At 43.2% G+C, this 22,853-nt stretch overlaps 1 protein-coding gene across 1 annotated transcript; it reads left to right on the top strand.

Annotated features, from left to right (window-relative positions):
* The first annotated feature begins 21,196 nt into the window (after positions 1-21,196).
* Positions 21,197-22,767, top strand: LOC147854877 (uncharacterized). Its single transcript, XM_087330876.1, has 2 exons — positions 21,197-21,321; positions 21,503-22,767. The coding sequence occupies exons 1-2, from the start codon at positions 21,211-21,213 to the stop codon at positions 22,427-22,429; spliced, it is 1,038 nt and encodes a 345-aa protein (XP_087187002.1). The 5' UTR covers positions 21,197-21,210; the 3' UTR covers positions 22,430-22,767.
* Positions 22,768-22,853: the final 86 nt, after the last annotated feature.

Genomic DNA, 22,853 nt, shown 5'->3' with positions numbered 1-22,853 from the left:
CTTCGTGACATTCCTTCCATCGAATTGGCCCTCGAGCTCTACGACACAATCGACAGCCTTCTCCACACTCGCGTCATTGTCCCGAGATCTCATCATTTGCTCGACGATTAGCATCATCCTTTCGAGCTCTCCCGCTTGGTTGCTTGAGGACGCCATCTCCAAGTATTAATCTCGACTTGATACTTCCTACCGCCTCTTTCACGTCGGGTTCACCACTTAATTATGTCGTGAAGATCCTGAGGCGGAACTACGTGCGGATCGTGAGGCGGAACTACCAGGGTTCTGGACCGGAAGGATTCAAAGTCGGTACAAGCTTTGGCGCAAGCTTTAGCGAGAAAGTACTTAAGATAAATTGGGAAAGAGAGAAGTTGAGATCACACGATTAAGAGAGATTGATTGAACTTTTAACTTTAGATTTAAGAAACAAGTTACACGTTCAATTTGATAACGAATTTCTTCCTCTTAATTTTCATAAAAAAAAACCGTGTTTTTTCTCCTCCCCCTTCCTTCTTTTATAGATGCTCTCATGCATATGATGCATGTGAGGGTACAAGACATGCATAAATTGCATGTTTGCCATTTGGCGCTTACGTGTTACATGTGGTGCGTGATAACCATGTCACTCATTTTAGCTCTCATGTATGAGAATTTACATGTAAAAGTACAATGATAGAAATATAATTTCAACTAAATAGCATGGCTTAATGGTAAGCCAATTGACTCCTAACTTGGATGTGCAAGGTTCGAATCTTTACTTGCCCTCCTTGTATATGTAAATATGTATATATATTTATATATTTATTTATCTAGTCGTCGGACGCCGGTTCGCCGGATGCCGTCGGTTACCGGTGCCTCGCCGGATGCCGTCGTCTCACCGGCGCCGGATACCGGTGCTGCCGCCGGATACCGGTTCCATCGCCGATCCGGTTTTGGTTGGCCAAAACCCTTTACGAGTAGTTAGCCCACCTCCACTCTTAGTTCAAGTTACCTTGAACTCTCTATGCTCCACACATAGACACAAAGATAATATCTTTTGCTCTACCTTATATATGATTAGAGCCGTATTTGTCGTGCCTATGTGGGATATCTCACAGTTTTCTCTTTTCCTTTCACAAACTTTATACCCTCATATCTTGACATTTAGTTGTCTGTTTCTCGTGTAATAAAGTGCATTCGAAACCTCCATCATTTTGTACTTAGATATTAAATTTATTTAAAATGTTATCTTTACAATTATTGTATTATGTGATTCATACTCGATTTCGTACGTTTTATGGGATTTTCACACTATTGCCGAAAATCTTCACGACATCGTAAACCAAAACCCAATCTCCTTCTTCAATCTTCTTGGGACGAAGTCGATGCGTGTTGTCAAACTGAACTTTGTTCTTTACTCGGGCTGCCTCCATCATCTTTCGCGCTTTTTCTAGATCTTCAGGTCTTCTTCCTCGCCGCTAATAAATCTTCTCAGCTCATCTCGTTCTCCCATGGTATCGCTACCCATGAGGTGATCTTCCTTTCGATGGGCATAACCGGCTTTTGTCCATACATAAGCTCCGTCGGCATATACCCTGTCACCGAGCTATGTGTCGTTCTATCGGCCCACAAGGCATAGGGTAATAGTTGTGGCCAATTCCCGACTCGACCGTTGCATGCCCGTACGATGGCTTTAACGATAGGTCCATGCCCTCACTCGATCTTTCCATTCGCTTCCGGATTGTAGGCAGTCGTGAGGGAGAGCTTCATGCCTAGTCGTTCGAAGAGCTCCGTCGCTTCGTGCGCATTCAACTCCCCTCAGTCCGCCACTATCTTCCCCGCACATCTGTATCGGCAAACAATCTCTTCAAGCAGAAATTTGTAGAAGGCTGAAGTCGTCTTATTTGTCAAGGCTCGTCCTTCCACTTGATTTGTCAAGTCTTCCCTTGCTAGCTCTAAGTACTTCATTTGTCCCACTCCCATTGGCATCGAGACCAAATCCACCATCCATTTGAAGTGTATGATGAGTGGGTATGTCGGCTGTAACTCATCACGATGACATATATTTGAATATATTTGGCAAGTTTCGCATGTGGACACAAAATGGAGTACATCTTTGTACATGCTTGGCCACCAATACTTCTCCTTTAACTTTTCGAACGTTGCCCATGTTCCTCTATGACCTGCCCAAGCACTCTCGTGGAATTCGGTCATCAGCGTCTCTTGCTCTTCTTTCTTCAGCACCACTCGACGTGGTATTCCTGTCCTTCTTTTTGGATGTCGCCAAAGGAATCCTCCCTTCAAGAAGTATCGGTAAGCTTTATTTTGGATTCGTAGGGCCTCCTCCTTTGTCAACGAAGCATCTACCGTCAATGTTCTTAGGAATCTACCGATGAGTAACCACTCTCCTTCGTACTCGTTCTCGTTGAAGGCATGGAGGGTTTGCGTGTCCTGGTCTTCCGCCGATAATCAAGCCATCTTGAAGAAGTCGAGGGCGACATCTTCATCATCCGAAACCATGTCGCTTCCATTTTCGAATCTTGCCCTCAACAACATGTCAACCATGGCGTCTAACTATGTGGACGAGTTCACACTCGGACGGATACAAATTGGAAGGAGTCGGCATTTTATGCCAACACATCTGGAGCGACTCCAGAGGACAGTTATTTATCATCATTTATGTGGATGACTTGGTCATAGGAGGAGAGCAGCAGATATTGAGCACATCAAGAAGCTCCTCTCCAACCGATTCGAAATGAAAGACATGAAGGAACTTCATTACTTTTTAGCAATAGAAGTAATTCGGACTCCTGACGGCATCATGCTTTCTCAAAGGCACTATATCTTGAACCTTCTTTACCAAGTTTGGGATGACACAGTGTAAGCCCATCACTGCCCCTCTCGATCAAAATCTAAAGCTAGATGCTGACTCAGGCACAAGAGAGTGTGAGTCGACCTTTTATCGTGAGGTGTTCGGAAGCCTAATCTACCTCACAATTACCCGACCCGACCTAAGTTGCCCGGTTGGCCTCCTTAGCTGGTTCATGCAAACTCCGCAAGACATCCATCTTAACTATGCTAAGCGAGTGCTAAGATATGTGAATGGGACTATGGCTTACGACATCCTCTACAAATCGGCCACGTCGATACGACTCGAATGGTACACAGATGCCAATTGGGCTGGCCACAAAGCCGATAGAAGATCAACCTCAGGGTTCTTCTTCTCCCTCAACAGCGGAGCGATCTCCTGGAACAACAAAAAGCAACCAATAGTCGCACTATCAAGCACAGAGGCTGAATACAGGGGCGCGACAGTTACCGCATGTGAAGTCGTTTGGCTAAACTGAATATCGAAGGATCTGGGCATTCCCATGTCAGATTTGATTCTCCTCTACTGTGACAATATGAGCAGTATTCACCTAGCTTGGAGCCCAGTTTTCCACACTTGAACCAAGCATGAAGTGCATTGTCACTTCATCTGAGAACGTGTTCTAGTCGGGGATGTCGACGTGCAACACATCAGCAAGAACCTGCAGACAACCAACATCTTCACCAAGGCCCTAGGAGTAGACAAGTTGTGGCAGTTCATGACGAACCTGAGTTTTTCGACTGTTAACCATCCGAGCTTGAGGAGAGTAAGGAGTAGGAGCAACATGAGTGAACTGGCCATTCGAAGCCGATGCCAGAGTCGACTCAAAGCCAACCCAAAGACCAACCCTAACCAACCATCCGATGACCGAAAGTTGTGTTTGAAGGGGAGTGTTGAGAATCAAACTCAACTTCCTGTGTGTGGGAACACACTCTAGGATACTCAAATGTGTGACCACCCCACCTCCTTGTATAATAACTAGCGTGTCATAGAAGTTAATATCCTATGACACATATTCTTTAAGTAGTTAAGACTCGACCTCTTTCCCAAGATGTGACTCTACTGAGAGAATCTAGAGAGAAGGTGACTACATAAGCACCTTCTCCTTCTCTTTCTGATTGTTGGCTTATTCTTGCTTCTTGTAATACATTTTTTTCTTTTTCTGTAATCTTGATGTCTCTCTCTCTCTCTCTCTCTCTCTCTCCACACACACACACACACATAGTTCTTCTGTTGCATAGAATCACTCTTGTTTCTTTACAATATATATATATATATATCACATATCAACCAATAAATAAAATGCTAACATACATACGATGTATCAAATCGGGGGAAAAAACACTAGTGTGAACTAGGGATGTGTGTGTGTGTGTGTGTGTGTGTGTGTGTGTGTGTGTGTGTGTGTGTGTGTGTGTGTGTGTGTGTGTGTGTGTGTGTAAGTGTGCATATCACATATACAATCAAGAAATAAACACCCCATATATGTATAAGTAGAGAAAATTTTAACAAGTAGACAATGCAGGCACGTGTGAATTGCCCTAGGGGACCCACATGCCCCATTGTGTAAGCTAGGGATAGATACGAATTTATGGTGCTTTGTAGCAACACGATGCCATGGTGTCATGAAGTAGGAAGGCTTCACATTAAAAATCCACAATAAGATTGTAAAGAGGATGAGGAGCAAGAGTGGTGGAGATGCAGTGGAAGGACTGTGTGTGTGTGTGTGTGTGTGTGTGTGTGTGTGTGTGTGTGTGTGTGTGTGTGTGTGTGTGTATGCACGTAAGGCAAAATAGAGAGAGAGAGATAACTATATATTACATCCAACCAAAATACTTCCAATAGTAACAAGGTTACAAAGGGTTGGTTTAAATACCAACTAAAGTAGGGAAGGGCCCTTTTCTACTATTTACAAAACTAGCCCGATATTTCCATGAGCTAGTGAGAAACCTATTTCTATAGGAAGTTGAGTTCGATTCTCAACACACCCTTTCGAACACAACTTTCGGATATCGGTCTTCGGAACGCTTGCGTACTCCTTGTTCGGCTTCATTGTTCTGTACTCCCCCTCAAGCTCGGCTGGTCGGGAAGAGATAAGCCAAGGTTCGACGTGAATTGCCATAACTTGTCGATACTAAGGGCTTTCGTGAAAATGTCAGTAACTTGGAGGTGCGTACTGATATGTTGTAAATCGATATCTCCGGCTTGTATCCGTTCGCGTATGAAATGATACTGTACTTCGATGAGCTTAGCCCACACGTGGAATACGAGGTTCCGTGCCAGGTAGATATTGCTCATGTTGTTGCAGTATAGACGAATTGGATCTTTCATGAGTACACCCAACTCCTTCAGTATACGCTTGAGCCATACAGCTTCGTATGCGGAGACCGCCGCGCCCTTGTATTCGGCCTCCGTGCTTGACAATGCGACTGTCGGTTGCTTCTTATTGCTCTAGGAGATCGCTCCACTCCGGATGTGGATCGTCTATCTGCTTTGTATCTTGCCAAGTCTGTGTCTGTATACCCTTCGAGTCGAATGATCGTATTCGACTTATACATGATGTCGTACTCCATCGTCGTGCTGACATACCGAAGTATCCTCCTAGCGCAATCCAGATGAAGATTTCGCGGATTTTGCATAAATTGACTAAGCAGGCCGACCGAATAATTGAGGTCGGGTTGCGTGATGGTTAGATAAATTAAGCTATTGATCAGTTGATGATACTGAGTCGGCTTGTTCTCGGCCGTGCCGGAGTTTGCATCGATCTTGAAATTACGATCGAGAGGGGTAGACACAGGTTTGCACTCCGTCATTCCGAACTTGTAGAGTAAGTTGAGGACGTAGTGCCATCGGGATATCATTATTCTGACTTGTGTTCGAGTTACTTCAATGCCTAGGAAGTAATGGTGTCATGAACATCGACTCAAATGTGAACCTTAGGCCCTTGTACATATATTTCTCCTAGAAAAACTTTAGACTTCAAACCTTTGTATAAAGAGTGGTATGTAAGACCTAGTATGTAAGACCCAGTATGTAAGACTCAGTATGTAAGACTTGGCATGCAAGAATTAGTACGCTTGATATTATAGTATGTAAGACTTGGCATGAGCATGCTTATCAGGCATCACTACATGTATAAAAAGGGTTGATCTCCCTTGTTAACATTAAGGAGATCAACACCAGTCATGGAATCGATATTTTTACTCATTGTCATCAACTTCTTGATCTCCCTATCTCATCAACTTCCCCATCTCTTTACCCCCAATTGTTCATCTGTGATAGATTGATCTCCTTCTTTCCTTCTTTCTCAATACACTATCATGTCAGAATCATCTAGTAATCTTGAGCAAATTTTGGTGGTTGTGCAACAACTCCAACATGAAAATGTGAACTTGCGAAACTCTATTCAAGAACTTCAGGCAGCCACACCGGTTATACCTCACCCAATTGTTGACCCTTATGCTGTAGAACCCAATGTCATCTTGCTAGACAAATTCGATGGAACAAGGTCACGGCTTAGAGGTTTTATCAACCAAATCCGCCTTATTATTCTTCTTCAGCCCCGACGCTATTCTGATGGCTTTCGACAAGTTGGGCTCATCAACACGTTGCTGACAGGACAAGCACAAGCTTGGTTTGCCCCTCTAGTGGAGACCTCTTCACCTCTCTTGAATGATTTCCAAGCATTTCTTACCGAATTTGAGGCAACTTTTGGGGAGACCGACAAACGATGAGCTGCACTCAACAAACTATATGCGTTACAACAAGGTGATCGTGCAACATCAATCTATGCATCCGAATTTCGTCAGCTTGCGTGCGATGTCGAGTGGGGTGGACAACCCCTCCTCGATCAATTCCGCCGAGGATTATGAGGTGAGATAAAAAATCTTTTACTTAATTTTCCTGAGCCCACATCTTTGAATGAGGCTATTTCCCAAGCTGTGCACTACGATAACTGTCTCTTTGAGTTCCGGCAAGAGGAACGTCCTCACCGGATCCATCCACCTTGGCTAGCCGCTACGCGAAGTCACCTACCATGGTTGACGACACCGCCTCCCATGTCATCCTCCACTTCATCTTCAACTCCCGCCATAGATTCTAGCTCGCCAATGGAGATCGATCAAATTTGCTATCGACCATTGACTAATGCGCAACGACAACATCGACAGACCAACAATTTATGTCTCTATTGTGGCGGCCCTAACCATTTGATCCTCTCTTGCCCAAAAAAGGGACCCCGTCAAACACCACATCGTGTGGATGGGGTTGACATTTTTAGCCAACAGGAAAACTCCAATGTCCAATTGCAATAGGGGCTATGCATCTGGACCACAACAGTCGACAATTATGTCAAGGGCCCAATCAACTGACTTCCTCGACAACAAGTTTCACGATTCCGATCACTCTTCAGTTTGGCTCTACCACTCTAAAGACAAAAGCTTTGTTGGATTCTGGGGCTACGTCGTGCTTTATTGACATCATGTTTGCACGAAAACACAACATTCCAAGCAACAAATTAACCGTCCCGATTCCAGTTGATGTGATCGACAGTCGAATGCACTCTTTTGGTGCCATCACAAATACAACAATTCCCTTGGGTCTCCACATAGGAGCCCACCAGGAAGAAATCACTTTTAACCTCATCTCATCACCTCGACATACTATCATCTTGGGGTTATCATAGCTCGAAACTCACAATCCAGTCGTGGATTGGCGATCTTGCTCCATCAATTTCACCTTGAATTTTCACTCACAAGGTATTACGTCCACCCTTCTTCGAGCCAATGCTCCGCCATTTGTTTGGCTGCCTACTCCGGTGAGGACCGTCTCAACGGTTGCTCCCACTCATGTTTTGGGGACAACTCCCGTTTCTGCTCCAGTGAGAACCACATCAATGGTTGCTCCGTCCAGTTTCTGCTCCAGTGAGGACCGTGTCAATGGTCGCTCCCACCCATGTTTCAGGGGAAACTCCCATTTCTGCTCCGGTGAGGACTAGGTTATCGGTCGCCCCCATTTCCTCTTCAACGAGAACCATGTTAGCGGTTGCTCCAATAGAAACAACATCGATAGTTAGTCTCGTGTCGGCCTCGGAAACAGTTCCAACTCTTGCTCGGGTAAGCGATACAATGCTTATTGCATCCATTTCTAATTCTAAGGACATGGCGGTCATGTCCATTCCAGATACTACCCTATGGACTAGCTCTTTTCCATCAAAATATAATGATTTCTCTGATGTATTTGAGAAGAAAAATGTTGATCGCCTACCCGAACATCGCCCATACGATTGTCCAATTGACTTGAAAGATGGTGCTTGTCCTCCATTTGGCCCTATCTATGGGTTATCTGAACCTGAACTCAAGACCCTCAAAATATACATTGAAGAGAATCTCGCAAAGGGATTCATTCACCACTCAAAATCTCCAGCTGGCTCTCCTATTCTATTTGTCAAAAAGAAAGATGGAACGTTGTCGTCAAGATCCGTCACTACGTGTGGATCGCGAGGCGGAACTGCCGAGGTTTTGGACCGGAAGGATTCAAAGTTGCACTAGCTTTAGCGAGAAAGGAGAGATTGAAATAAGATAGAACGCTTGACTTTAGATTGAGAGAGATTAAGATTGATACTCTTGACTTTAGATTTGAAGAACAAGATTAATACATCAATTGGATAATGAATTTTCTTCTTAATATTAATTTTGATATAAAGTACAAAGCTCCCTCCTTTTGCTTGATTCCTCCACTCTTTTATAGATGCCCCCATGCATATGGTGCATGTGAGGGTGCAAGACATGCACGAAATGCATGAAATGCATGCAATGCATGAAATGCATGAAATGCATGCAATGCATGAAATGCATGCAATGCATGAAATGCATGCAATGCATGAAATGCATGCAATGCATGCTTGCCATGTCATCATCTAAGCTCTCACACATGAGAATTTACATGTAAAGCTATAATGATAGAAATATAATCCCTAATAAAATGGTTTGGCTTAATGGTAAGCCTAATGCTTCCTTTCTTGGAGGTGTTAAGTTCGAGTCTTGCTTACATCTTTTTCTTTTATGCACAAAACACTATTAGGCTTTTGGACCAAATATCTTTAAGACACCATGCCCGTGATCAACCGACCCGACCGATTTGCATTCATTCAGTTTGGCCCGGTTCAGTCCACACCCCGAGGTCGCCGAATGCCGGATGCCGTCACCGTTCGTTACTGGATGCCAGTCACCAGTCACCGCCGGTTTTGGTTGGCCAAAACTTCGCTGGATGCCGAGTCACCGGCTCCGTTCCCGGTTCCGCCGCCGATTGCCGTTCACCGGTCACTGATTGCCAGACGCATCCGGTTTCTAGTTCTATCGTCGACCGGTTTGAGTTTCTTCACGATCAGTTCGAGCACTTAGTCACGTCCGGCGACTTAGCCACATATGTCCATCTAGACAAAAGTGGCTCAAGTTCAACTATTTTTTATGTGCTCTTAAGACATAGATAAAATATAATGGATCTCAATCTCCTTATATAGCTAGAGCCTAAACTTTTCCTATCTATGTGGGATATTTTACAGTTTTATTTTTCTCTTTTCTCTTTTGCAAAACTTTATACCCACATAACTTGACACTTAGATGTATGTTTCTTATGTAATAAAAAGCATTTGAAAGCTCTTGAAGACCTCCATCTTCCCGTACCAAGATATTAAGCTAATCTAAAATAGTATCTTCTCTATTATTGTTTCATGTCTCGTGTGAAGAACCACACTTGATTTTGTACGTTCCATGCAATTTTCACACCGTAGTCGAAAATCTTCACGACATCCACCCCCACCAAACCGCACGTCCTCCGGTATGTGCCAAGAAGAGAGAATGTGAGATTTCGGCAATGGTGATCATCATGACTCCTCAATGTCAAGCATGTCTGTTTCTTTGTACTCGAATCATTGTTGCCACCCAATCCACCATATCATTCGTTTTTTCTTTGCTTTACCATGACTTGTTGTCATGGCCCCTTGCTCTCTTCTTGAGGATAATTGTTTAAGTCTCATGAATGTTCCACCTTTGTCTCGATCGTCTCCTTGCTCAAGGAACTTTGACTTGTTCACAATAGTGTCTTTGATAGATGTTTCGATCACATCCTTCGGATCCTCATGGCTTGCTTAGCCATCGCCATCCCTTGTCATATTTTGCTCAAACTCTTTGTTGCACATATCAGCTTTAACCCTTGCTTCTTCCCCATCACTAGCCTTCTCTTGGGTCTTACATCGGTTAATGCCCAAGTCTTTAGAATGAGTGTGGAGGGACCCATACATTTCCATCGTTCGCCTTTTTCGTGCTGCACTTAGCCATTTCCATCTTAAAGTTGCTCGAATCAACATTGACCTTTGCTTCCTCGCCGCTAGCTTCCGTCTCTTGGGTCTTACATCAGTTAACGCCCGAATCTCTAGAACTATTGCGGGGAAAGGCTCTTCATGGCCATTCACCATCTTCGTACTAACGTCATTTTCCATAGCTATTCCTTCAAACTCATGGGCCTCGTACCCATCAATCCTTTTTATTGAGCAATCCTTTATTATGCTTCTCTCTTCGCCGTATGTATTAGTTTCGACCTTCGGTTCTTCGCCATCACCTCCCATCTCTTGGGTCTTACATCGGTTCTTGGACACAATTGCCCAAGTCTCTAGAACAAGTGTGGAGAAAATTTGGTCGTCGTCATTGGCAGTATTATCTTGGTCCTTCTCTTCCTTTTCGCCACCATCCGTCTCTTGGGTCTCACGTTGGTTCCCAGACGCAACTGCCCAAGTCTTTAGATGAAGTGTTAGGAAAGTCTCCACATGACCATCCGCCATCGACTCGTTCATAGCCATCTTCGACTCGATGTCGTTTTTTGTGGCTATCTCTTCAATCTCATGGGCCTCGCACCCATTGACCCTCTTGATCGAACAAGCTTCGATTATGCTTCTCTCTTTAGCTTCGACCTTTGGTTCTTCGCCGTCACCTCCCATCTCTTGGGTCTTACATCGGTTCTCGGACGCAATTGCCCAAGTCTCTCGAACAAGTGTGGAGAAAGTTTGGTCATGGTCGTTGTCGACGCTTGTTGTCTCGCTCATAGCCACCTCCTCGATGTCGTCTTTAGCGGCTAGATCCTCAATTACACTAGCAATTTTTGTTTCATGTCTCGTGTGAAGAACCACACTTGATTTTGTACGTTCCATGCAATTTTCACACCGCTGCCGAAAATCTTCACGACAACGTTGCGCCTATGTATCAACTATTGCGGGCTCAATCGAGTCACGGTTCGAAACCGCTATCCACTACCTCTAATCCCCAAACTCCTCGACCGACTTCGGGCTGGGCCTATATTCTCCAAACTCGATCTCAGAGGCGCCTACAACTAGGTGCGTATCAAGCCTGGAGATGAGTGGAAAATGACATTTCGAACCAGGTAGGGGCATTTTGAATACATGGTAAATGCCATTTGGTCTCACAAATGCTCTTGCCATTTTCCAGCATATGATGAATGACATCTTCCGAGAATATCTAGACCAATTTGTGGTCATCTATCTCGACGACATACTTATTTTTTCACAGGACTACATAGAGCACACCAAGCACGTTCGACTTATCTTGACCAAACTTCGGGAACATGGACTTTATGCGAAACCCAAAAAGTGTGAGTTTGATCAAACCTCAGTTGAATTCCTCGGGTATGTCATTTCATCTTATGGTATCACTATGGATGAGAAGAAAGTCGAAACGGTTCAACAGTGGGAAGTCCCCACTGGGGTCAAGGATGTGCAATCATTTTTGGGTTTTTCCAACTTCTATTGTCGATTCATTCGAGGATTCTCTACATTGGCGCAACCACTTATAACACTCACTCAGAAGGATTCCCCTTTTTGCTGGACTCCCACAACCCAACTAGCATTCGAGACACTAAAAAAAGCTTTTACCTCGGCTCCGGTACTACTACACCCAGATCTGACCAAATCATTTACGATCGAAACTGATGCCTCTGACTTCACCATCGGTGCCATTCTCTCTCAATCAGATAACAATGGGATTCTTCATCCTGTTTCCTTTTATTCTCGGAAGTTCACACCTCCCGAGATCAACTACCCAGTTTATGATAAAGAACTCTCTGCCATTATTGCAGTCTTTGAAGAATGGCGTCCTTACGTAGCATGCGCCCAACACCGTGTTCAAGTGGTGACCGATCACAAGAACCTCGTCTACTTCACCACTACTCGCATTTTGAACCGGAGGCAAGTGCAATGGTCGACCTTCTTGGCTGACTATGACTTTCAAATTGTTTTTCGTCGCGGTGCCCAACATGGTAAAACCGATGCCCTATCTCGGCGTTCAGAATTCGAAATTCGACCAGGAGATGAGACCTACAATCAACAATCACGTTGTCTCCTACAACCACATCAGATTCAGCTCTTTGCAGCTTATATGGGTGCAGATGAATCATTACTCAATGCAATAGCCGCAGATACTGCCACCGACAAATTTGCAAAAGATATTAAGGATAATCGAGTCAACAAATCAACCATAAAGGAGGTACGGAATCGTCAAGAACAATTTATGTTTCGAGATGGTTTTCTTTTTCGGAACAACTTAATGTATATCCCAAATGGTCCTTGTCATATCCGTATCATGAAGAAATGCCATGATGACGCCCTAGCTAGACATTTTGGCGTTGCAAAAACTTTGGAGTTAATCTCTAGAAGTTATTGGTGGCCACAACCTTGGAAACTTGTTAAACAATTTGTGAAAACATGTGATACATGTGCCCGCGCCAAAGCAGTACATCATCGTCCCTACGGTCTACTTCAACCTTTGCCAATTCCAAGTAGGCCATGGGCCTCCATCTCGACAGATTTTATCACCAACCTTCCCGACATTGAGGGATTCAATTCAGTATTAGTGGTGGTGGATAGATTCACAAAGATGGCACATTTTATTCGATGTTCTAAAGCAATTTCAGAGATGGAAACAACAGATCTATTGTTAACAAATATTGACATGCGCCTTCATGGTTTACCAGATGACATTATCTCTGATCGTGGTCCCCAATTTATGTCTCATTTCTGGAAGCCCCTCTTCCAAACTCTTGGAACTTCCACAAAATTTTTGATAGCCTTCCATCCTGAGACAGACGGCCAAACGAAACGAGTAAATCAAATCCTAGAGCAATATCTCTGATGTATGATAAGTTATCAACAAGATGATTGGATCAAATTTCTTCCAATGGCTGAGTTCGCCTACAACAATACTCTCCACACATCAACTAGTGTAACACCTTTCTTCGCAAATTATGGATTCCACCCACGCTTTAGTATAGCTATCCTTGTTGGTTTTGTGAATCCATCTGCTGAAGAATGAGCTCGTCTGATGAAAGAAATGCATCATGACCTATCCCTAGAACTCTCAATTGCTCAAGAACGACACAAAGAGAAGGTTGATCAACATTGACGGGTTGCGCCTGATTTTAAAGTCGGTGACATGGTATGGCTATTACGTCGACATATTCCGACAACTCGCCCATGCAACAAACTTGATTACAAAAAGTTGGGGCCATTCCGCATCATTGATAAAGTCACCACTGTGGCTTTCCGTCTTGCTCTTCCATCACACCACCGAATTCACAATGTCTTCAATGCATCACTTCTTGAGCTCTATCATCCATCCTCAATTCCAGGAAGAAGCATCGAGTCACCTCCCCCTGTGGCTTTGGCGACCGGGGATGAGTATGAAGTTGAGACCATTCTAGACTCGCACAAGAGCCGATGAAAGCTCTAGTATCTGGTATTGTGAAAAGGATATCCCATCTCTGAGGCTACATGGGAGCCCGCTAGAAATTTACTAAATGCCTCGGAAGTGGTTCATGATTTTCATCTCCGATATCCTCACAAACCCGCACCTTCTTGAAGTCGGCACCTAAGGGGAGGATAATGCCATGAACATCGACTCAAATGTGAACCTTAGGCCCTTGTATATATATTTCTCCTAGACAAACTTTAGACTTCAAACCTTTGTATAAAGAGTGGTATGTAAGACCTACTATGTAAGACTCAATATGTCAGACCCAATATGTAAGACTTAGTATGTAAGACTGAGTATGTAAGACTTGGCATGCAAGAATTAGTATGCTTGATATTATAGTATGTAAGACTTGGCATGAGCATGCTTATCATACATCATTACATGTATAAAAAGGGTTGATCTCCCTTGTTAACATCAAGGAGATCAACACCAGTCATGGAATAGATATTTTTACTCATTTTCATCAACTTCTCGATCTCCCTATCTCATCAACTTCCCCATCTCTTTACCCCCAATTGTTCATCCGTGACAAATGGAGCTCCTGCAAGTCTTTCATTTCGAATCTGCCAAAGAGAAGTGGTTTGACCTTGTTAATCTCGGCTAGATCTTTTCCTTCGATGACCAAATCATCCACGTAAAGGATGATGACAATCGGGCTATCCGACTCATTTCAGATGTACAGAGAAGTATCGGATTTTGACATTTGAAATTCAATCTAATGAAGATACTTCCTAATCTTCGAGTGCCACGCACATGGTGCTTGTTTGAGGCCGTAGAGAGGCTTCTTGAGTCGGCACACGACGTTCGGATGACTGCACGATTCAAAACCGGGTGGTTGGATCATGTACACCTCCTCTTCCAATTTGCCTTGAAGAAAGGCGTTCTTGACATCCATCTGGTGGAGGTGCCACCCTTTTGCTGACGCGATGGCAATTACGGTCCACACAGTTGTCATCTTTGCCACCGGGGCAAAGGTCTCTTCGTAGTCAACGTTGTGCGTTTGCGCGTATCCTTTCGCAACGAGCCGTGCTTTAAAGCGATTTATGGAGCCGTCGGCATTGTGTTTCACTTTGTAAATCCACCTGCAGCCAATTGCTTTCTTGTTCAAAGGGTGAGGAACGAGATCCCAGGTCTCGTTTTTGCATAACGTTTCCATTTCCTCATTCATCGCATTGACCCATCGCGAATCCTATACAACTTCAGAAAGCATCTCCGGCTCCCATACTGACGCTACCTTCATCATGAACACGTAATGATACGCCATGAACACATAATGATACCCCGAAACGGCTTACGGGGTTTTTTTCACAAGTGGACTGGCGTAGCTCTGCATCCGTGGGGACTATGGCTTTCCTCGTTCCATTTATGTGAGTGTGGAGACCTTCAAATTCATTGTTGAGAGAGTGAAGCACCTCAGTCTCTTCCTAATCTTCATATTCACGCATTTTCGCCTTCCCTTTGTCCAGCTTCAGACTCGGCCGAGATGTGCTTTGATCGCTTGGCAGCTCTGATGGCCCACTCAGCCATGTCGAGATTGGGCTATCTTCAAACATCTGCGTGAGACTATCCTCAGCTTCTATTTCTATTTCGATGTCATCCGCGTCGAGCGGAGTTGGAGTCGAAGTATTCTCTGGTGCGTACCAGGATGCGTATTTGTTGAAGACTACATCTCGACTTGTTCGAACTTTTCGGGTAGATGGGTCGTAGCATTTGTACCCCTTTTGTTCGAGTGACTATCCTACGAGGATACATTTCTCCGACTTCGGATCGAGCTTTTGTCACGTATCATCGGGAATGTGTACGTACGCGATTCCGCCGAAAATACGGAGGCGTGATAAGTCCGGCTTCTTTCCAAAGAACTTCTCATGCGGGGTTATGTTGTGTACTCCTGAGGTTGTGCACCTGTTCATGAGGTATACGATTGTGTTCACCGCTTCTGCCCAATACAATTTTGGCAGATTCTTCTCATTCATCATAGCCCGAGCGACTTCTACTATGTGCCGGTTTTTACTCTTAGCTACGCCGTTCTATTGAGATGAGTGATGGCATGAGAATTCTCGTCGGATTCCTTCCTTTTGGAGATTTGCTATAAACTCATCCGAAAAGTATTCTTTGTCTCCATCCGATCGAAGGTAGCATACATGCCAATCCGTAGCTTTTTCGACTTCAGCTTTGAATCTCTGGAAGTATCCGAACACTTCACTCTTTTGTTTCATCTGGTAGATCCGAGTGTTCCTAGAGAAGTCGCCGATGAACGTAACGTAATATCGGCATCTGCCGAGTGTGCTTGTCTAGGCCGGTCCCCATACATCTGAATGTACAACATCTAGGATCCCTTTTGCTCACATTCCGCTCTTTCGGGAATGGATGTCGGTGTTGCTTTCCGAACTGGCACGCTTCACATAAGCCCGTAATCTCCTTCGCGGTAAAGTTCGGGAGTCCGATTACCATTCCTTTTGATTGCATGTTCTGAAGTTTTTGGAGATTGATGTGGCCAATTCTTTTGTGCCACAAATTTAAGTCCATTTTGACTTTGAGGCCCTTTGCGAACATGGTTGACTTCACCTCGTTCGATTCAAGGATAAACATATGGCCTTCACGACGACCGTGAGCTACAACTTGACCGCCTGTTTCGATGAAGCACCCGTTGTTATTGAATCGTACTTGCATTCCTTGTTCGACAATCTGGTCGATTGAGAGCAGGTTTTTCGTGATGGTGGGGACATGTAGTACATTCTTGAGGTAGGTTTGTTTTCCGTAGTTTCCAAATGGGACATTCCCGATATGCTGTATTGGATGAGTCGTGTCATCTCTTGTTTCGACATATCCGAGACGTTTGGGCTTCCGTAGTTCCCGAAACCAATCTTCATGAGACGTCATGTGATTTGACGCTCCTGAATCGACAAACCATACATTATTTGAGGTGGAGGCGTTAGTTGAACCCTTTGCGGACATCGAGTGCGCTTCATGTTTCATTATGAACATTCCAGACCAAATGTATGCAAATCGGACGGATCGATCGAGTCGGTTGATCGCGGTGTATAGTGTCTTAAAGATATTTGGTCCAAAAGCCTAATAGTATTTTGTGCATAATATAAAAAGATGTAAGCAAGACTTGAACTTAACACCTCCAATATAGGAAGCAATAGGCTTACCATTAAGCCAAGCCATTTCTTTAGAGATTATATTTTTATCATTATACCTTTACATGTAAATTCTCATGTTAGAGCTTGATTAAGTGACATGTGATGCATGGGCGCCAAATGGCAAAGATGCATCATATGCATGGGAGCATCCATAAAAGGGGGGATGAAAAAGATCAAAGAGAGCTTGGTACTTTATATTAAAATTAGTATTAAGAAGAAAACTCGTTATCCAATTTATGTATTAATCTTGTTCTTCAAATCTAAAGTCAAGCGTTCTATTTTATCTCAATCTCTCTCTCTCTCTCAATCTATCTTAAATCCTTTCTCGCTAAAGCTAGTGTGAACTTTGAGTCCTTCCGGTCTAGAACCCCAGCGGTTCTGCCTCACGATCCGCACATAGTGACGGATCTTCACGACAACGTTCATGATTGTGTCAGCCTTGGCCAAATCGGCCTCTCCTCCCGCGATTGTGTCCTCTTCCTCCATTGAAATTTGAATACAGCATTTGTCCGTCGTGCGTGTTGTTCCTTTGACGCACGTGATTCTCCTCGACAAGTAATAACGATTGGAGATCAAAAAAGGAAGGAGGATTCTCTCTCGCAAGGATGGCCAATCTAATTGAGCCAAATCAAGGTGTTAAGCCACTGAGGCATATTTGCACCATCTCTTCATCATCGATCATATGACATTGATCGAACCGAGGGCGTCACATAGTTCCTTGATCTTCAAGGTGTAACTTTTGATCGACATATCCCTTTGTTGCAGATTGTTTAGCCCCTGTCGAAGTTGGAGTTTCCGTGCAGCCGTATTGGCCGCAAAGATTTTCTTGAGGTTTTCCCACGCTTGTTTCGGCATTTTTGCCTCTCTGATATATCCCAGCATATGATCATGTATGCATGATGCCAAGCAATACAACACATGGCTTGCGGCCTACTCCCAAGCGGGATAATCGATGTGTGTTGGGTTGGGTTGCGTTTCGTGAGCTCCTTCAATGTAGCTCCAGTAACCTTGCCCGACAAGGTATTGTTGCATCTTGTATTCCCAAGATTCGAAGTTCGTTCTATCGAGCTTCTCCGTCAGAAGAGCGCTTCCCATCTGAGTATTCATGGTGATTTCTTCTCTGTTGATGAGCCAGTTCTATTATTCGTCAGCGTGTACCACCACACAAGAAATGAGGAGGATGATTAAGCAACCACACGCTTTGATACCATGTAAAGAGGATGAGGAGCAAGAGTGGTTGAGATACAATGGAAGGACTGTGTGTGTGTGTATGCACGTAAGGCGAGAGAGAGAGAGAGAGAGAGAGAGAGAGAGAGAGAGAGAGAGAGAGAGATAACTATATATTACATCCAACCAAAATACTTCCAACAGTAACAAGGTTACAAAGGGTTGGTTTAAATACCAACTAAACTAGGGCAAGGGCCCTTTTCTACTATTTACAAAACTAGCCTGGTATTTCCATGAGCTAGTGAGAAACCTATTTCTATAGGAAGTTGAGTTCGATTCTCAACAAAGATAAATACATAACTAAAATAAGATGAATCTTGATAGAGTTTAGGCCATATTTGTAATATACATGGAGGTCATATTAACACGGTACTATGATAATATTGTACTATATGAAGAGGCGAATGAAGAAAAACATAATATTACATGGGTGAAAAAGGATTTAAACCTACAACCTCCACCTTATAAGTCTCAAAGCTTACCATTTAGGCAACATTTATGGTGTGTTATTTTATTTGAATTAATATTATCCAGTCTAAACCAAGCAATCAACTACATGTGCACGATATAGCACCCCTGCAATAGCCTCTCTACATATGTGCCACATGGCACACATGCAAGAACATCCCATTACTATAAAAGGAGAAGGGAGGGTCCTCACAAGGAACATCGAAAGAAAGAATATCATAAAAAGAGAGATAATTTCAAGCAATTGAAGAATTGGCTTGATGGTTGTGGTGCTCAACTTGCAACCAAGGGGTAGAGGTTCAAGTCTTATCCTCGTGGTTTACTTTTAAGGGGTAAAAGAGGGATTACCTTGTGAGAAAAATTGCAAAGGTTTGAGAACACTTGCAACTATTTTGTAACTCTTTTATGAAAATATTATAAATTTCTTACATTCCCTCAAATATTATTTTACATCTTATTTTGTCATATCTTGTTAATCTCTCTTTACTACATCTATACTCTTTCCGTCTCGTCCATCCAAAATCCCAACGATTCCTTCCTCACTTTCACGTTATGTGGTGGTTCTATGATCACCCACCAATTGTCATGACCCCATGAGGACATTGATGTGGTGGTGGTGTAGAAGCCCTCCACAAGTGCAACCCCATTAGGGTGCTACAATGGTGGTATTGCAACCGTTGACATGTTGTGACGGTAACAATGGTTGTTGTTATGGCGTTGTTAACAAGTGCCAATATAGCACTAAAATAGTCCCAATATCGGTCAAGCATCCTTGGTTAGAAGGTACTCAACTTTCTTACTATCTACCACCCTAGGCCCTAGTGTGTTCACACACTTGACTACTTCATGTGAACACACTAACACACTTAATAGTTTATCTCACACCGTAGAATTGTAATATTCAATTCAAATCCTCGTTCCTTTCGGGATCAATATGCACATACTCGTCATAAGATTAGGCAAAACTACTAAAAACCCATCTCATGATCAATTATGGTTATGCATATGACTTGGCAAGTGACAACAATGTAAAGAGTTACTCTTTGGGTCCCATGTGAGTGGTCAAACCAGTGAAGAATTAACTGGTTTGGGGTTCGGTTCAAAGCACAACAAACCACCATGATGGAAATATAAGTGGCCAAAGTCTAATAACACAACACATCTTCTAAAATCTCATTTATCGATGGAAATGTAAGTGGTGAGTGTGGCTAACTTGGTGGAGTTTTATAAGACTGATACATTGATTAATCAAGAGTAGAAAGCATTCATATCTTTGCACCATAGCTTAAAGGATGGCTCCATATGAGGAGAGAAATTACTCATCTATCTTAAACATTGTGGGAGTGGTGGTGTGGTGGGCACCTCTTTAAATGTCTTGTAATGGCAACACTCAAATTTGCAATGCCTTGTATCTCATTTCCATTTATTGATAAGTGTATTCCCAAGTCATCATTCAATGTTCATCTCAAGGCATGTTCCTTGTGGAGTGCCTAAGTAGCATATCCATATTCTACTTCTCGGACCATTCGTGTGTCTCGTCCATCACCAAACTTACGAATATGTTATGAAAGTTTGCATATCAAAGAGCAATTTTACTATCACTCAATGACTATGGACCATCTATATAAAATCATTCAACTAAAATACTTACAAGCATTCCATTGTGTTGATAGATAGAGTAACTAAGACTAAGCACTAAAAACAAGGCAAAAAAAAGGGGGGGGGGGGGGGGGGGGGATCTAACATAAAAATATCAATGGTAAGTAGTAATTGCTTGTAAACTGGCTTTTTATCAACAACAAGCAAGACAAATAGGTGCACGTCAACGATGTGATCAATTATCGTTGTTAAGCGTGGGAGGAAAGATTGATCATTTGAACGTTCAATCGAGGTGAAACACAAACTACTTAGTTTCCAAATGAATGATGATGATTGTATGATGGATAGATCCATTTTAACACAATCAAGACGTGTTGATGTACGAAGATGATTGTACAATGAATAGATCCCATTACAACAATCAAGAAAGGGTTTGCGAGTCGAGTCGATGGAACACAAGCAACAAAATTATAGATGAGGCTGCATTTAGGCATAAAGAATCGACAAATTGGTTAGACGGACCTTCTTTCAAGACATGTATCAGCCAAGGATAAGGAAGGGTTTTTCTCATTCGAGTGAGTTGATCCGGTGCGACCGTAGAAACAAAGGGTGAGGAAAAATAAAGACAAGGGAAGGAGGGGGGCAGTAGGATCTTTTGTGGGGCTTGGTTTTGGTAGCAAAAAGGATAGGTCATAGTACATAATATACTCGAATGCATTGGCAAACATTTTTCATACGAATGCGTATGTTATCAAAACATTCTTATCTATTTTTTACACTTTTTACCTTACAAGAAATTTAACCGGAATGCATTGGCAAATATTCTTTTTCATACGAATGAAAACGAATGCGTATGATATCAAAACATTCTTATGTTTTCTTTTAACACTTTTTACCTTAACTTTCTTACGTTAAAAAAAATTTTAACCTTATAATAAATAATGAATACAAAAAAGTTTTGGTATTTACCATACTTCGAGGGTGTTTACCATACTCGAATGGTTTAAACATTCTCGAATGCGAATGTGTGCGTATGGTTCATACTATGGGATAGATAGATAGCTAACACTACTCCAAAGTTATATATAATACATATACATATATCACCATGCTGCTGGAACAGAGCATTTGTAGCAGCACCAGTAATAGACATGGCGTGTGGACAAGAACAGAGGATCGTCTCTGTAGAAGCCTCACCTGTCTCAGCAACCCAATGAAGGTAATCCCATGCCTCTGTGTGTGTGTGTGTGTGTGTGTGTGTGTGTGTGTGTGTGTGTATGAGAGCATGAGAGCATGAGTAAGAAAAAAAGAGATTTAGGGTTTAGCAGAGAGCATGAGAAAGAAAAACAAAAAAACAAAAGAGAGATTTTGGAAAATAATTTGAGCCTTTTCTCTTGCAGGCTTGCTTGTTGAGAACCACTTGGGCGGTGGCGAAGCTCCCTATCCCTCTTAGGAAGCCTTGCCTCCTCCAACCTGGCTTCCTCTCGCAGCCCACGACCCTTATTAGCGAGAGGGTGAGGTGCACTGACACGGTGGCCGGGCACAAGCTAGAATTCCGATATGCCAAGGATGCCACACACCCCAAAGATTTCCCTGATTTCATTGGAACTACCCCTAAAGACGAAGTAATCGGGTTCTTCCGAGACATTGTAAGGGAGCTAGAAGTGCACAGAGGCCTCCGAGATTACCATTTTAAGGTACGGCCTGAACTATTACCGGAAGCTGGCCACACACGGCACTCATTCCGAATTGAGGCACGTTTTGGTGATCACCATGACATGGATGGCCAACATTTCCCCCTCCCTGATGAGCTCCACCTTTGTATGGTTTGCTACCCCGAAGCCAACCTCTTTGCTGGCATGTCAGTTGATCCCCCTACGTGTGTTCGAACGGCCGAGTGTGAAATGGAGGAATTCTCTGACCCACCACGAGTTGCATGCCGATGGGATCACAAGGGGAGGTCAGGGTTTCGTATTGTTCCAATACGACATGTCGAGACAATGTCCGCGTTAAACGATGAGGAATTGTTTTCTTTGTGGAATTCGGCTGTGAAAGTTCTTGGACATTTTGAGGCTCCTTTTATTAGCTTGATCTTGAACCATGGCTCGTACCGATCCTCACTCCAGCATCTTCAACTGAAGGTGTGGATCGAAAATCCTTTTCATGAACAAGGTCGATTAATGTGGAGCAATGAAAGGAAAGAGAAATGGAATAGGATGCAAGAAATTGCTATAACTCGCCCCAAGAAGCAGAAGTTATGCTACTACTTTAAGAGGCATAAGTCGTGCCGAAATGGTGACTTTTGTAGCTTCCGGCATATTGCATAAATCGAGTTTGTATTACGTTGGGTTTAAACATCAAGAATTCAAGGGACACTCTAATACACTTGAACCCTGCATGAAGAGTCACATCAGAAACCATCATCATCATAATGTGCCACTTTGGCAACTAAATGCAGAAATTAAACTCTCAGTAGACCTCCAATGGCTTACCAAGCAAGGGTCTGAAGCACTCAGCAAACTCATTCCAATCCCCATCCTGTAATTTATGATGTATTGTTGTCTATATATGTAGAGGATGTTTAATGCTCCCAAGGTTTATGAAGCAACAAATAATTTTGTCTGAGCAAAGAGAATGATATATAAGTTTGCTGATTCCCACAACATTTGGACATTTGTCTTCAAATTCACATAAGAAATTTAAGTGACGTATTGTGGGCAATCAACTATTGAGCATGTCAATATACATGCA

The sequence above is a fragment of the Azolla caroliniana genome, unplaced genomic scaffold, assembly GCF_043228905.1.
Source record: "Azolla caroliniana isolate FFs.n. ecotype wild unplaced genomic scaffold, voAzoCaro1.0.p SCAF_15, whole genome shotgun sequence".
Taxonomy (NCBI): domain Eukaryota; kingdom Viridiplantae; phylum Streptophyta; class Polypodiopsida; order Salviniales; family Salviniaceae; genus Azolla; species Azolla caroliniana.
This window is presented reverse-complemented; position numbering and strand designations above follow the sequence as displayed.

Bases quoted from the DNA above. Each gene is read 5' to 3' on its own strand.
- LOC147854877 (XM_087330876.1), top strand. From the start codon at position 21,211: ATGCTGCTGGAACAGAGCATTTGTAGCAGCACCAGTAATAGACATGGC. The intron at 21,322-21,502 runs GTAATCCCATGC...TTTCTCTTGCAG, and splicing joins GTCTCAGCAACCCAATGAAG to GCTTGCTTGTTGAGAACCAC.